The 15,561-nt window shown below is 38.7% G+C and overlaps 1 protein-coding gene across 2 annotated transcripts in view; it reads right to left on the reverse strand.

Moving 5' to 3' along the window:
- The window catches only part of Hspa4l (heat shock protein family A (Hsp70) member 4 like), a 58,349-nt gene that overhangs the window by 41,889 nt on the left and 899 nt on the right, over nucleotides 1-15,561 (reverse strand). For both annotated transcript variants that reach the window (XM_048333539.1, XM_048333538.1), the window contains 3 exons: nucleotides 6,847-6,904; nucleotides 4,277-4,417; nucleotides 781-903 (listed from right to left, as the gene is read on the reverse strand). In XM_048333539.1, coding sequence (XP_048189496.1) covers nucleotides 781-903; nucleotides 4,277-4,417; nucleotides 6,847-6,904 — 322 coding nt within the window. The remainder of the gene's footprint in view (nucleotides 1-780; nucleotides 904-4,276; nucleotides 4,418-6,846; nucleotides 6,905-15,561) is intronic.

The following is a 15,561-nucleotide window of genomic DNA, read 5'->3' on the forward strand; positions in this document are numbered from 1 at the left end:
GTGTAAATAATGTATTCAACCTCCAATTTCCAAATGAAAACTTTCAACCTATACCATAAAATGTTAAGGTTCTTAGAGGTGGAAAGGTAAGAAGATTAACAACTGATATTGCAGAAAGTTCAATATTAAACTTCTATCAAATAATTTTGTTTCTTTTTTTTTTTTTTGTGCTAATCCTGGGTCGTGGACTCAGGGTCTAGGCACTGTTCCTAAGCTTTTGTGCTCAAGGTTAGGGTTTTAACAGTTCGAACTACAGTTCCACTTTCAGCTTTTGCGGGGGGTTAAACTAGAGGTAAGAGTAAGACTCTTATGGACTTTACTGCCAGGCATGCCTTTGAACTGTGATCTCAGCCTCCTAAGTAGCTAGGATTATAGGTGTGAGCCACTGGTACCTGGCTAAAGTGATTTATTTGAAAAGGAGAAGTCAAGGGCTGGGAATATGGCCTAGTGGCAAGAGCGCTTGCCTCCTACACATGAAGCTCTCGGTTCGATTCCCCAGCACCACATATATGGAAAATGGCCAGAAGGGGCGCTGTGGCTCAGGTGGCAGAGTGCTAGCCTTGAGTGGGAAGAAGCCAGGGACAGTGCTCAGGCCCTGAGTCCAAGGCCCAGGACTGGCCAAAAAAAAAAAAAAAAAAAAAAAGAAAAAAGAGAAAAGGAGAAGTTAAAATGAACTTAGGATATTTGCTAGATAAGGGACCAAAGTATACAGAGAAGAAAAATCTTTCTATATAATATTAATACACTAAGAATAGAACTTACTGAAGTAATAAAACTTACTGAAATTACACAGTCAGCCACTGGTTTCTTCAAAGCATTTTCTGAAGTCTCTTTAAGCTTAGCCAACAGCATTCCAGTAACTTGCTCAATTGCAAAAGGTCTCTCTTCTTCTAAGTACCGCACCTATAACAAAAAGTTGTGATATTAAGTCATTTTTTTATCCAATAAATATTTAGTAAGCATCTACACTATACATGAGATATTTGTTAGTGAAAAAGACAAAATAAAGGGAGTTTTATTGAAGAAATATTGTCATTTCATAATCATAACCTCATTGCAAATAGTGAGAGAAACTCTCATTTGCAAGGTTCCAGTCTCTTACCAAGCAAATTATCTTTTTTTTTTTTTTTTTTTTGGCCAGTCGTGGGCCTTGGACTCAGGGCCTGAGCACTGTCCCTGGCTTCTTCCCGCTCAAGGCTAGCACTCTGCCCCTTGAGCCACAGCGCCGCTTCTGGCCGTTTTCTGTATATGTGGTGCTGGGGAATCGAACCTAGGGCCTCGTGTATCCGAGGCAGGCACTCTTGCCACTAGGCTATATCCCCAGCCCCGTCTTACCAAGCAAATTATCTTTAAGTGTCTTTAATTTCTTACAACCCTATCCCCCCAAAAATAAAATTTTAACATTGATTTTGCAAGTGTAATATAACGTATAAACAATGTGAAGGAGAAAAAGATCAAATAGAACTTCTTTTGAGAACACTGAAAGCTTTAGTTTAGATAAAAGGAAGTAAAAACATCAGAAAAGTTTCCTTATTAAAAAAAGCAATTTGGTATGTATTTGTATAGAGTTTCTAGGGGGCAAATACAGAACATACATGAAATTTTTTAATTACCTTAGATGAAATGATTGTTAACTTTTAGGTGTAGCTTTTAATAATCAGACTGAATTTTGGTACATAAAATCAAATAGGTGAGGAACTCATACTCTATTCAAGTAATTCAATGTTTATGAGATGTAAGATATCACTTTTCTACCAATAACATGACCTTATTTTCATTCCAGAGGTATCTCAAGGGTAGAAGGATAAATTTCATTTGTTCAGCTTCTCTGAATATTGCCAGACTCCCAGAAAAGCAGGTAGGAAGGAGGAGCTAATTAAATTAATGTCTATTTGATGTTACTGCCTTCTTTTCCTGCTAAGTCAGTGACCTCCTTCTGTCATTAACCCTCTTAAAGATGGGAAGTGGGGGGTGGGGACACCTGAATACCCTGTGATCGCTGTTTTAAAACCTTATTTAAAAAAAAATAAAGTGGGCTGGGGATATAGCCTAGTGGCAAGAGTGCCTGCCTCGGATACACGAGGCCCTAGGTTCGATTCCCCAGCACCACATGTACAGAAAACGGCCAGAAGCGGCGCTGTGGCTCAAGTGGCAGAGTGCTAGCCTTGAGCGGGAAGAAGCCAGGGACAGTGCTCAGGCCCTGAGTCCAAGGCCCAGGACTGGCAAAAAAAAATAAAAATAAATAAAAAATAAAGTGATTACCATACAAAAAAATGTTTATGAGAATCACAAATTTTTAAAGCAATATAAACCATAGAATTCATTTAACATAACTTTATTAAATAAAGCAACTATAAATTTAAGTTTTATTTTATCTGTGGATTTCCAGATTAATTTTATTCCATAAAACTAACTTTGAAGGAGTTCTGGAAGCAAGCCTGCGTAATGGATTTATGTGTATATATATATGGATAGATAGATAGTAGGTAGGTAGGTAGATAGATAGATAGGGTATTTATTTTGAGTCAGACCTAAAATTGGTTTCCATTTGTTTCCAAATCAAGTAATTTTAAAATCAAATGCTAGTCAAATTATTGCCTTTACAACAAGAAACTAGCAGGGAGCCGGTATAATCCTACATACTCAGGAGGCTGAGATCTAAGGATTGTGGTTCAAAGCAGCCCAAGCAAAAAAGTCCCTGTGAGGCTCTTAACTCCAATTCACCATTCAAAACCTGGAAGCGGAGCCCAGGATATGGCCTAGTGGTAGAGTACTTGCCCTGCATATATGAAACCCTTGGTTCGATTCCTCAGCATCACATATATAGGAAAAAAAGCCAGAAGTAGTGCTGTGGCTCAAGTGGTAGAGTGCCAGCCTTGAACAAAAAGAGCTCAGGGACAATAGACAGGTCCTGAATTCAAGCCCCACAACCAAAACAAAAAAAATAAATAAATAAACCAAGGAAGTAGAGAAATAAAGCACACATCATGGTCTTAATGTGACCATTAGAGACACAATAGAGTACATTCCTTTTTGATTCCTATTTTAAAAGTTAGATGAAAAAGTTTTTAAAAATGGAGAAAATGTAGGAGGAAAAAGAGGAAGACAGCTAGGCATGGTGGCCCATGTCTCTTATCCCATCTACTCAAAAGGCAGAACTCCAGAGGACTGGGATTGGACTCTTTTTTTGCCCGGGGGTCAAAACCTCATTTCAACCATCAAAATGGGTATAATGGGCCAGGAATGTAGCTTAGTGGCAGAGTGCTTGCCTAGCATGCATGAAGCCCTGGGTTTGATTCCTCAGCACCATATAAACAGAAAAAGCTGGAAGTGGTGCTATGGCTCAAGGGGTAGAGTGCTAGCCTTGAGCAAAAGGAAGCCAGGGAGAGTGCTCAGGCCCTGAGTTCGAAGCCAGGGAGAGTGCTCAGGCCCTGAGTTCAAGCCCTAGGACTGGCAAAAACAAAAAACAAAACAAAAAAATGGGTGTAGTTATAGTATTGCCTGCTGGTTAATGTCAGCTACAGAGGAGGAATAAATATGATCCTTGAACAAGGAAGCACTGGGAAAAACACATGAGACCTTATGTGAAGGGAAAAAAAAAAAAGGTTAGAGGTATAGCCTAAATAGCAGAGTGCCTGTAGGCAAGCTCAACGCCTTGAATTTCAACCCCAGTGTAAAAAAAAGACTTGGAAAGACACAGTACTGACGTTTTCAAATCCTTGGCTACTCACAGCAGTTATATTGTTGGCGTCTATTTTTCTAAGCCACATACATAGGCTTCTACCTCTATCTCCTAAAAGCTTTTACTTCTTCAGCGTTCTCCATATAATAATACTTTCATCCTTGACAATCAAAGTGCTATTTAGATGTAAAAATCATTATCTAAATTAGATTTTTTTTCATGCACTAAAAATGATGGTAAAGGGCTGGGGATATAGCCTAGTGGCAAGAGTGCCTGCCTCGGATACACGAGGCCCTAGGTTCGATTCCCCAGCACCACATATACAGAAAACGGCCAGAAGCGGCGCTGTGGCTCAAGTGGCAGAGTGCTAGCCTTGAGCGGGAAGAAGCCAGGGACAGTGCTCAGGCCCTGAGTCCAAGGCCCAGGACTGGCCAAAAAAAAAAAAAAAAAATGATGGTAAAATTGCCTCTTGGGTGTGTTTGTACTACATCTCAAGGAACAAATGTTAGGGAACTGTAATTTACAAATAAAACTTTTTTGTTTTTAAGTTTCATCTTTAATGTGACATGTAGTTGTTAGGGAAATAAACTTTACCTTAACTCCTGCACTTCCATTAGGCATCTTCTGCAGTTCATACGGAAGCCTTATTCTTTCAGTTTGCACAATGGGATCATCAAATGCTCGCCCATGTAGTTTTTTAAAGCCATGTATTGTATTTCTTACATTTGTGACTATCTGTTGGTAGTAAAACACTTGCAATGGGTAAAACATTTGCATAATCAATTACATAATGAATGCAAAATAAAATACTATCCTAATACTTATTTCCACCAAATTCCTTTATCCTATATATCCAAGTTCAAAATTAGTCATTTTCTGGTTTCCAACCAAAGGCATACTTATACAAGGAGAATGCAGGCACCTTAAATACTGTCTCAAATTCTTTTCTAAGAATTTCTCTCTCCAAAAGAGAATAAAGGCTTAAAACTTTTCAAATACTATAATTTTACAAGTCATCTTTGTTTTTGTTTCACAGTTTATTTTTTTGCCAGTCCTGGGGCTTGAACTCAAGAGACTGGGCGCTGCTCCTGGCTTCTCTTTGCTCAAGGCTTAACAATCTACCACTTGAGTCACAGAGCCATTTCTGACTTTTTTTGTTTATTTGGTGCTGAGGAATGGAACCCAGGGCTTCATGCATGCTAGGCAAGCACTCTACCACTAAGTCACATTCCCATCCCTCATTTTTGTTTTTACTAAATATATTTACTCTAGTGAATGAGTAATTTTGATTTCGTACTTTCATGTCTTTTTATTTAAAACTATCTTTTAAAATATTATCCAGTTTTAGCCAGGTGCCAGTGGCTCATGCAGCTTCTCAGGAAGCTGAGATACAAGGACTGAAGCTCATGGCCAGCCTGGGCAAAAAAAGTCCATGAGATGCTTATCTCCAATTAATCACCAAAAAGTTGGAATTGGAGCTGTGGCTCAAACCCTGAGTGAAAAAGCTAAGCAAGAGTGTGAGTCCCTGAGTTCAAGTCCCAGTACTGGCACCAAAAAATAATTATATATATATATATATGTTTGTGTGTGTATAAATACTATCTGCATAATATATATGATCCAGTTTTTATTTCCTTCTGAATATCTACTTTTTAGTGATATTGTATATTGATCTCATTGCTGAGAATTACTCTTAAACTAGTAAATTAAAATCCCTTCCATGTAGTATAGTTTTAAAAATGACTTGTATTTGACAGAGTAATATTTTGTCCAATTAAATGCAATTTTAACTACAGGCTACTACCGAGATCCAGTATATTAGTGACCTATAAATATTAATCTTCAATTATAAGATGAAAACTATAGAAAAGCTTGATTAATTTTATACTTAGAAGGAACTATTTTATAGGCTGCTTTCTTTAAAAACTTTGATAATCTGTGGTACTTAGAAGGTAAGTCAAAGAGACAAATTTGAGGGGATATTTTAGCACGAATTCAAGACTTGTGTCCAATATAAAGGTAGAAGATAAAAATATGTAAGAGAAAATTCATAAGCAAAAATTTCTGGATAGTTATTTCTGTAAAGGAAGAAACAAAAGCCCCATTAAAGAATATTATCTTAAGAGGAAAACTAGACTTAGCTTATATAAAATATAAGAAATAATGTGGGGCTGGGAATGTGGCTTAGTGGTAGAGTGCTTGCCTAGCATGTATGAAGCCCTGGGTTCGATTCCTCAGCACCACATAAACAGAAAAGGCCAGAAGTGGCACTGTGGCTCAAGTGGTAGAGTGCTAGCCTTCAGCAAAAGGAAGCCAGGGAAAGTGCTCAGGCCCTGAGTCCAAGCCCCAGGATTGGCCCAAAAAAGAAAAAAAAAAAGAAAGAAAAGAAAAAGAGAAATTATGTTAGGAGCTTTTAATTCAAGGAAGTGAAAAAGTACAAAACAATCAACCTACAGTGCAAAAATATTAAGTTAGCATTTGATTCATAACTATTTCAGAAGCCTAGAAATATACTTAGATTTTATGTATAGTAGTAGTAGTGTGTCAGTTACCCTGGATATTTATTCCTCAATTTTTTCCATTTTCTTTTACAAAGACATTGCTTACTAATTTCTAAAATATATCTCTAAAAAAGAATATTCTTCACACAATCTGACCATATAGGAACCCTTATCACCCTAGAGATGACCAGCTCAGACCATTGAAAGTATATTCCTTTCCTATAATTTTCACTAAAAGAAAATAAAAGGAAATAAATGACCATAAAAATAAAATTCAAGGAATATTTTACAACCTCATAGTATCTCTAATAAAATATAAAGACACTAAATCTCTAGTAAAACAAAAAGCTATTTGCAATCTCCATTATATAATGTCATAACTTAGTTACACAATTTTTAATTCTTTTTTTTTTTTTTTTTTTTTTTGGCCAGTCCTGGGCCTTGGACTCAGGGCCTGAGCACTGTCCCTGGCTTCTTCCCGCTCAAGGCTAGCACTCTGCCACTTGAGCCACAGCGCCGCTTCTGGCCGTTTTCTGTATATGTGGTGCTGGGGAATCGAACCTAGGGCCTCGTGTATCCGAGGCAGGCACTCTTGCCACTAGGCTATATCCCCAGCCTCACAATTTTTAATTCTTAAGGGCAAATATCCACATAACAATTTACCTGGCTCTTAGCTGCATTTCCAATGGCTCGAGTTCTTGATCCCAAAGATATACAGGCCCTAAATAAGAAATTAAAAACAAAATTAAACGGTATCATTATGCTGTACTCCTGTTACTCTTTATAGAAAAATAAATTTGAAAGGATTATGATAAAATAACTAGAAATAATTAAAAAAATATTTTTAAAATAATGTAAATTTAAAAATTGTGTATTTTGCAAGTAGCATTGTTGCTCAAGTGGTAGAATGCTAGCCTTGAGTACAAACAGGCTCAGGGACAGTGCCCAGGTTCTGACTTCAAGCCGTACAATGGACCAAAAAAAAAAAAAAAAAGCATGTATGTGTGTATGTGTATATATATATATGCATATATATTCACAGACATATAAACACATATATATGTATGTATTTTGAAACTTTTCTAAGTAACAGAATGGTAGTCAGAATCCTTTCTGATCTCTGACATGTGACACAGCCAAAGGGTCCTTGCTAGATACCATCATGGTGGTTTTTGAATCCTCCAGCCATCAGTATCACTGTGTGTGTGTGTGTGTGTGTGTGTGTGTGTGTGTGTGTGTTTAGTCTGTACTGTTCTTTTGCCCAGGTCAGCCAAGGTCTATGATCCTCCTAACTCCACTTTCAGAGTAGCTGGGACTATGTGCACCATCCCTGGCTGTTTGCTCCTTTGTCAGTTTCCACTAAGAATCCACAAACCTCTCAATTTTATCGCATAGGTTCTAAAAAATAACCCTATTTTTACTTTCCACTTTCCCTTGTCAGTTATAAGATCACAGGATTTTTGGTTTTTCTGCTATCACAGAGATGATGCTAAGATACAAAGCTTAGTCAGTGCCAGTGGCTCATGCCAGAAATCCTAGCTCTTGGGGGGCTAGACCATGGTTTAAAATCAGCTGGGGAAGAAATGGTCAAGAGACTCCATCTCTACAATAACTAGAAGAAAAAGAAAAGGCAGGGTGGAGGTGTGGTTCAAGTAGTAGAATGTCAGCTGAACAAGCAAGCAGAGCGCAGGACCCTCAGTTCAGACCTCAACACTCCCAAACAATGTCAACAAAAGAGTGTTGATTAATAATAATGAGATGACAATTAAAGGTTTAAATCAAGGGGTCACTGGAACCTTGACACTTCTGACATTTGGGCTGGTCATTTCTTTGTTAGAAGAGTGGGGATGTATATACTGTAGCAGTTTAGGAGTATCCTTTGCTTTTGTTCATTAGAAGCCATTAACAGATACCATACAGACTTTTATATAGATAGATCTAAATAGCCTACAAGCTGCTCACATGCTGGGCATGCTGGTGTATGCCTTCAGTCTCAGAATTTTGGGTGTTGAGTGGGATTATGAGCTTAAGGCCAACCTGAGCTACACAGGGAGTTTGAGGTTAACCTGGGCTATATACACAGTGAGACCCTGTCTCAAAACAAACACCTGATTAGGTACAGTAGTATCATTATTTAACTAGTAGATTGTTAAATTAGATAATATCATTAGAAAACTGGCCATAACTTAAAATTTATTCAGTACAAACACAAATATATTGATATATAATGATGTTAACTAACATCCTTTTTAATTATGACTTCCTGGAACTCATTGTACCAGGCTTTCTTTTTAAGTCTTACTAGACAGCCATTAATTTCAACTATAATGATTATCAACTACAAGGACTATCAACGGTATATTAGATACTTAGAATTCAAGATATACCACTAGTATATCTTGAGAATATGGGCTGGGAATATGGTCTAGTGGTAGAGTGCTTGTCTCATATATATGAAGCCCTGGGTTTTATTCCTCAGCACCACAAATACAGAAAAATCCAGAAGTGGCGCTGTGGCTCAAAACAACAACTGGCAAAACAACAACATACCACTTGTATTTGCCATTCCTTGGCTTCTTGTAACTTTCCAGAAATTCTTACCCATAAGAAAAAGGTAATGAGTAGATTCATGATGTGGTTTGTTGCATTTGTATTAAAAGACTTTTTCAAAAATAATCTTAGCTTTGGCTACACTCAAGTTCTATTGACTGCCCTTCCCATTACCTCAACAAATCTGTTCTAAAAGAAAAAGGCCAGCATGTTCACTAAATTTTTGTAAATTTTTGTTTGTCAAAGACAAATAGGACATACTTGAAGTGGCAGAATACTTATCTAGCAAATGTGAGGACCTGAATTTAAATTCCAGTACCACAGAAAAGACAAAATAATAATTTATCTATGTACAATTTTGAGATGTGTAATATCTATGTACCTATAGATATGATGTGTATTTAAGATGAGTACTTATTTATGTTTGAGATGTGTACTAGTAAGACTGGATAAATGGGACTACATCCAACTGAAGAGTTTCTGAATAAGAAAGGACATAGCTGGCAAGATAAACAGAAAGCTCACAAAATGGGAGAAGATATTTACTAGCTGTGCATCAGATAAGGGCGTCACATCTAAAATAAACTTAGAGCTCAAAAAAATTGACTTCCCACCAAAACAAATCCTCAAGAAAACAACAAACCAAATAATACATGGGATAAAGAAAGACTTCCCAGAAGAAAGAATGGCCAATAGACACAAAAAGAAATGTTCAAGGTCTCTGGCCAGAAAAGAAATGCAAACCTAAATAATATTAAGGTTCTACCTCATCCCAGTTAGAATAGCCATTATCAAGAAAAGTAGCCTATACTCTGAACTCAGGCAACAACAAATGCTGGAGGGGGTGCGCGGAAAGAGGAACTCTTCTCCATTGTTGGTGGGAGTGCAAATTAGTATAACCACTTTGGAGAACAGTACGGAGGTTTCTCAAAAAGCTCAATATAGACCTACCCTATGACCCAGTCATACCACTCCTAGGCATCTATCCTGAACAGCAGGTCCCAAGAAATTAAAAAGACATTTGTACTTCCATGTTTATCGCTGCACAATTCACAATAGCCAAAATATGGAAACAACACAGATGCCCCTCCACAGATGAATGGATCCAAAAAATATGGTACGTATACACAATGGAATACTACATGGCGATTAGAAACGGTGAAATATTGGTATTCGCAGGGAAATGGTCAGAACTCGAACAAATAATGTTGAGCGAGACAAGCCTAGAACACAGAAAACAAAGGGGCATGATCTCCCTGATATATGACTATTAAGATGGGGTGACGGAGAGACAGTAGAGACCAGGTCTGTGAAACCAAAAACTGCTTGTCAAATGGTATTTCCCACAGGATTGAGTCAGCGACCCAACATTATGTAACTAAAACCAAACAACTACTCAACATATAAAGGTCAAAAACTGACCTCTCAGTGGAATACAATAGCTCAAAAGCTATGTATGTACGTTCATATAAGACTACTGTCAACATATTGTCGACAGAGTGCTAGCCATGAGCAAAAATAAGTCAGGGACAGTGCTCAGGCCCTGAGTCCAAGGCCCAGGACTGACAAAAAGAAAGGAAAGGGAAAGATATTAAACAAGATAAGCCAGACCCAAAGAAATATGGTTTGCATGGTTTCTCTCACTTGTAATAATTAGAATGCATCTACAAATATACAAGTAAACCCAATGGATAGTAAAAGACAAAATATTCTTAGGAGAGGATCACAAGGACTGAATAGTTATGTGCATGTGATCATATAAATTGAGGCTTATTGAAATGAACTCCAAGAAATGGAAACAAAAGGTGTTTTTCATTGTTGTTGTTTTTGGTTAGTCATGCATGAAGCTTGAACTCTAGGCCTGGGTGCTCTAGGCCTTGAGCTCTTCAGTTCAAGGCTAACGCTCTACTACTTGAGCCACAGTGCGGACTTTTGGTTTACTGGTGGTTAATTGGAGATAAGAGTCTCAATGACTTCCCTGCCCCAGCTGGGCTGGCTTTGAACCTCGATCCTCAGATCTTAGCCTCCTGAGTAGCTAGGATTACAGGCGTGATCCACTGGCACCCAGCCAAGAGGCTTTTTATTTTACTTTTTGTAGGTATTTGTTTTCCTTCTTTTGTCACTGTTTTTTATTTCTGCACCTTTAGTCTTGTATATGTTTATCTGATTTGAGGAAGGTAAGGAGAAGCACAGAAATGGTTGGGAAAAGGGTAAACTAATTCAGCAGTGATACTCACTAGATACTATGTTGAAAATGAACTATACAACTTGTAGGGGAGGATGGTCAGGAGGGAAAAATCTGGTAGAAAATGAGGAAGAAGGGACACTGTTCAAAATGAAAGTACTCAATATCTGATTGATTTAACTGTAATCCCTCTGTACATTACTTTACAATGAAAAAATAAAGTAAAATAGAAAAGCAAACTGCAAAATGTGTGATGTAATTCTTTGTTAGGCACTCCATTTTGTATATGTAATCACATACTTTAACTAGAAGTTTACATTCTAAACTTTAGGAGGTAGTTTGGAAGGGACAAAGGGGGACTTGTAGTTAAATCTTAAAAATATTTTAAATCGGGCTGGGGATATGGCCTAACTGGCAAGAGTGCTTGCCTCATATACATGAGGCCTTGGGTTCAATTCCCCAGCACCACATATACAGAAAATGGCCAGAAGTGGCACTGTGGCTTAAGTGGCAGAGTGCTAGCCTTGTGCAAAAAGAAGCCAGGAACAGTGCTCAGGCCCTGAGTCCAAGCCCCAGGATTGGCCAAAAAAAAAAAAAAAAAAATTAAATCTATAGCAACATAAAACCATAGTAAAATATACAAACAAAAACAATTCATAGCCAGGCACTAGTAGCTCATGTCCATAATCCTGGATACTCAGGAGACTGAGATTTGAGGATCACAGTTCAAAGTCAGCCAGAGCAGCAAAGTCTGTAAGACTCTTGTCTCCAAATTAGCCACCAGAAAAGGAGAAGCAGCATTGAGGCTCAAAGTGGTAGAGTGCTAGTCTTGAGCAAAAAGAGCTCAGAGACAGTACCTAGCTCCCCACCACCAAGTTCAAGCCTCTCTACTGACCTCCAAAAGAAAAAAAATTGTATAGTAAAAAGACTATCTGAAAGATGCAGAAGTCCTACTACGTACCAATTGCTATTGCAAGAGCAAAATATTTTGCTGGTTATGTTGGAGTCTGGTAAACTTTTTTGCCTCATCTGGCTTTGGCACCTTGTTGTAGATATGTATGCACATACCATCCTTTACTTTTTTTTTGCATAAAGCTAGTACTCTATTCTGTTCAGCTGGGCACTGGTGGCTCATTCCTGTAATTCGTAGCTACTCAGGAGGCTGACATCTAAAGATTGTGATTCAAAAGCCTGCCTGACCAGGCAAGTCCAAGGAGATTCTCATCTCCAATTAACCATAGGAAAGAACAACCACAACAACAAAAATGGAAGTACAACTGTGGCTCAAAGTGGTAGAGCAGGGGCTGCGGATATGGCCTAGTGGCAAGAGTGCTTGCCTCTTATAGCTGAAAGACCTGGGATCGATTCCCCAGCACCATGTATACAGAAAACGGCCATAAGTGGCGCTGTGGCTCAAGTAGTAGAGTGCTAGCCTTGAGCAAAAAGAAGCCAGGGACAGTGCTCAGGCCCAGAGTCCAAGGCCCAGGACTGGCAAAAACAAACAAACAAAGTGGTAGAGCACTAGCCTTGAGCAAAAGAGCTCAGTGACAGCACCCAGGCAGTGAGATCAAGCCCCATGACCAACAACAAAAACAACAAATGTGTTCAACTTATGCAAGATAACAATTCTTTCCTCTCCAACTTATGCAGGAGATGAAAGCCTACTCTAAGCACTCTGTTATAAAATGGATTTTGAATGTACCCCCAAAACATGCATTGAAGGCTTGGTTGCAGGGGAGCATTAATGATAGGTAATGGAACCTTTGAAAGTGGGCCTAATGGAAGTTAGGTGACTGGAAAACATTTACTTTTTTTTTCTTTTAAAAAAATTTTATTTTCAAAGTGATGTGCAGAGGGGTTATAGTTACATTCATAAAGTAGTGAGTACCATTCTTCTCAAACTTGTTACCCACTCTCTCATTTATTACTTTTTTTTTTGGCCAGTCCTGGGGCTTGGACTCAGGGCCTGAGCACTGTCCCTGGCTTCTCTTTGCTCAAGGCTAGCACTCTGCCACTTGAGCCACAGCGCCACTTCTGGCCATTTTCTGTATATGTGGTGCTGGGGAATTGAACCCAGGGCCTCATGAATATGAGGCAGGCACTCTAGCCACTAGGCCATATCCCCAGCCCAAGACATTACTTTTGAAGAGATATTAAGACCCCTTTCCCTCCCTATTTCTTTTCTACCATGAAGTGTTAAGTGGCTCCCTGTGGCGCCACTATTAAGTTTCACCCTCTTTGAGCCTCAAAAGTGATAGGCCATAATTCAGCTATGTATTGAAAACCTTCAAAGCTGGGCCAAAATAAAAATTTCTTCCTTAAAAGTTGATAATCTCAGGTATTTTGTTATAGCAATGGAATGCTGACTAAAATATATTCCAACTAAAACTAAAGAATTAACTGGTTGAATTACCCTTATCAATCAAAACCTTTTTCATTGAATTTTCCTTGTTAGCTTATACACTGGATCCTCTTATGTTAAAGAATAAAGCAAATGTCAAAAATATGGATGCTAAAAAAACCAATCAGTAAAAACTCCCCTTCATTTCACAGTGTATATATTTATATGCTTATATATTTAAATGCTTCTGTCATATTACCTTGATGTCAGGGTCTGGAGTATGGAATACATTTTATTCCATATTCCATACTCAAAAAAATAAGCCAGATGTGGAGCTGTGGCTCAAGTGGTAGAATGCTAACTAGCCTTGAGGAAAAACAAACAAACAAACAAACAAAAAGCTCAGGGATAGTATCCAGGCCGAGTTCAAGCTCCAGGATACACACACACACACACACACACACACACACACACACACACACACACACACAATATACTTGTCATAAATGACTCAGACAAAAAAGATGTTTTATTCAATCTAAAAGAGAACATAGCATTTCCAACTTAGAAACTTTCCCGTTTGGATTAGACTCCTTAAATTTAAGTACTACTTTGGCCTTCTTACATATAAATCATAAATACCGCATTAAATCTCAATGACATGGGATATCCAACAGCAAGAGTTTTCTAAAAGACTGATAGTCTAATTTTATTATTATCATTATTATTTGCAAATCCTGGGGCTTGCACTCAAGGCCTGAGCACTGTCCTTGGCTTCTTTCTGCTCAAGGCTAGCACTCTACCTCTGGAGCCACAGCACCACTTCTGTTTTTTTCTGCATATGTGGTGCTGAGGAATCGAACCCAGGGCTTCGCCGCTAAGCCACATTCCCAGCCTCTAGTCTAATTTTAAAAGACACTCTGTGAGTCTAGCTTTTAAAGTCTCATGAACAGCCAGGAGTCAGTGGCCGGTAGTGATAGTTACTCAAGGCTGAGACCTGAGGATCACAATTCAAAGCTAGTACAGGCAGCATAGACCTTGAGACTCTTAACTCCAATTAACTACCAGAAAAGCTGGAAGTGGTGCTGTGGCTCAAGTGGTAAAGCATTAGCCTTGAACACAAAAGCTCAGGAACAGCGCACAGGCCCTGAGTTCAAGGTCCAGGACAGGCAAACAAACAAATACACACACACATATACACACAAATTAAATTAGACTCATTAAGCCACTCCAGAGGAGGAAATTCATTATCTTTCTTCTGGTTCTGGTTTCTGATGCTCAAGAAATAAAACTTTAAAATACTAGAGAATGTTCATGCAATCTTTAATGGCCCTTTTTGTTTGTAGGTTGAATCAATCAAGTCAAGGAATATGATGAGTAACCTGTAGTTTGCTGAGAGTGGAATTTCTTGGTTCATTTCTAGAACAAAGCTTTATCTGTTGTAGCTTTAAAAATATTTTGTAGAAAAGAATGTACAAATCATTAATCACAATTATTACTTTAGGCTCTTATTGTGTATAAACACCAGAAAAAGTAAAGCTGAGAAACAAGAGTTCAAACAGTACTATGAGGATTACTGGATTAATGCTAGTCTTTGAGTATGTAAACATACAAAGTTCAAATAGAAAAAAATATAGTAGGTAAACACAGAAAAAAGAACTACAAAATCTATTTGCAAAGCAATAAAAGTAGAGTCTGCATCAAGTTCCAGTTCTGCTATTTTTACACTACTCATAGAACTGTAAAGGATGTAAAGACGAACACTGGTCTGGGTTAAGGTTTATTCTAATTTTAAATATACTGTTTTTGTTTATTCACAAAGGTCAAATTATTTCTCCACGAAAACGAACACAAACAAAAATTTCCTCATAAAATGGCAGGTAGCAAAAGCCCACCTCTGGCTAAACCATGATAGTCTCTGACACAAACTTCCCAGAGTAACTCCAGATCGTGTGGAAACATGTTGCCATGACAAACGCTGCCGCTTAGGAGGGTTCCTAACAGAAACACCCCACGTGCGTGTTTGAACAGGCCAGCCGCCGGGCCCTCCCACCATTCACTGTCGAGAACCCTTCGGGTAGCGGGATCGAATCCCACCACTTTCTCTCAGCGAAGTCCATTACCACTACAGGAGGCCAGCGACCGGCCGGTCGGCTCATCTCAAGTTCTCAGACACCTCGCCAGTTTGGCGGAGGCGCCTCCCGCAGCTCCTGGGGCGGTGGTCCAAGATGGGGAGGGGGGCAGGAGGAACGCCTCGGACGCGGGGCCGGCCCCCGCCGAGCCCGCCGCCTCTCCAGGACCG

This window comes from Perognathus longimembris, chromosome 24, assembly GCF_023159225.1.
Source record: "Perognathus longimembris pacificus isolate PPM17 chromosome 24, ASM2315922v1, whole genome shotgun sequence".
NCBI lineage: Eukaryota > Metazoa > Chordata > Mammalia > Rodentia > Heteromyidae > Perognathus > Perognathus longimembris.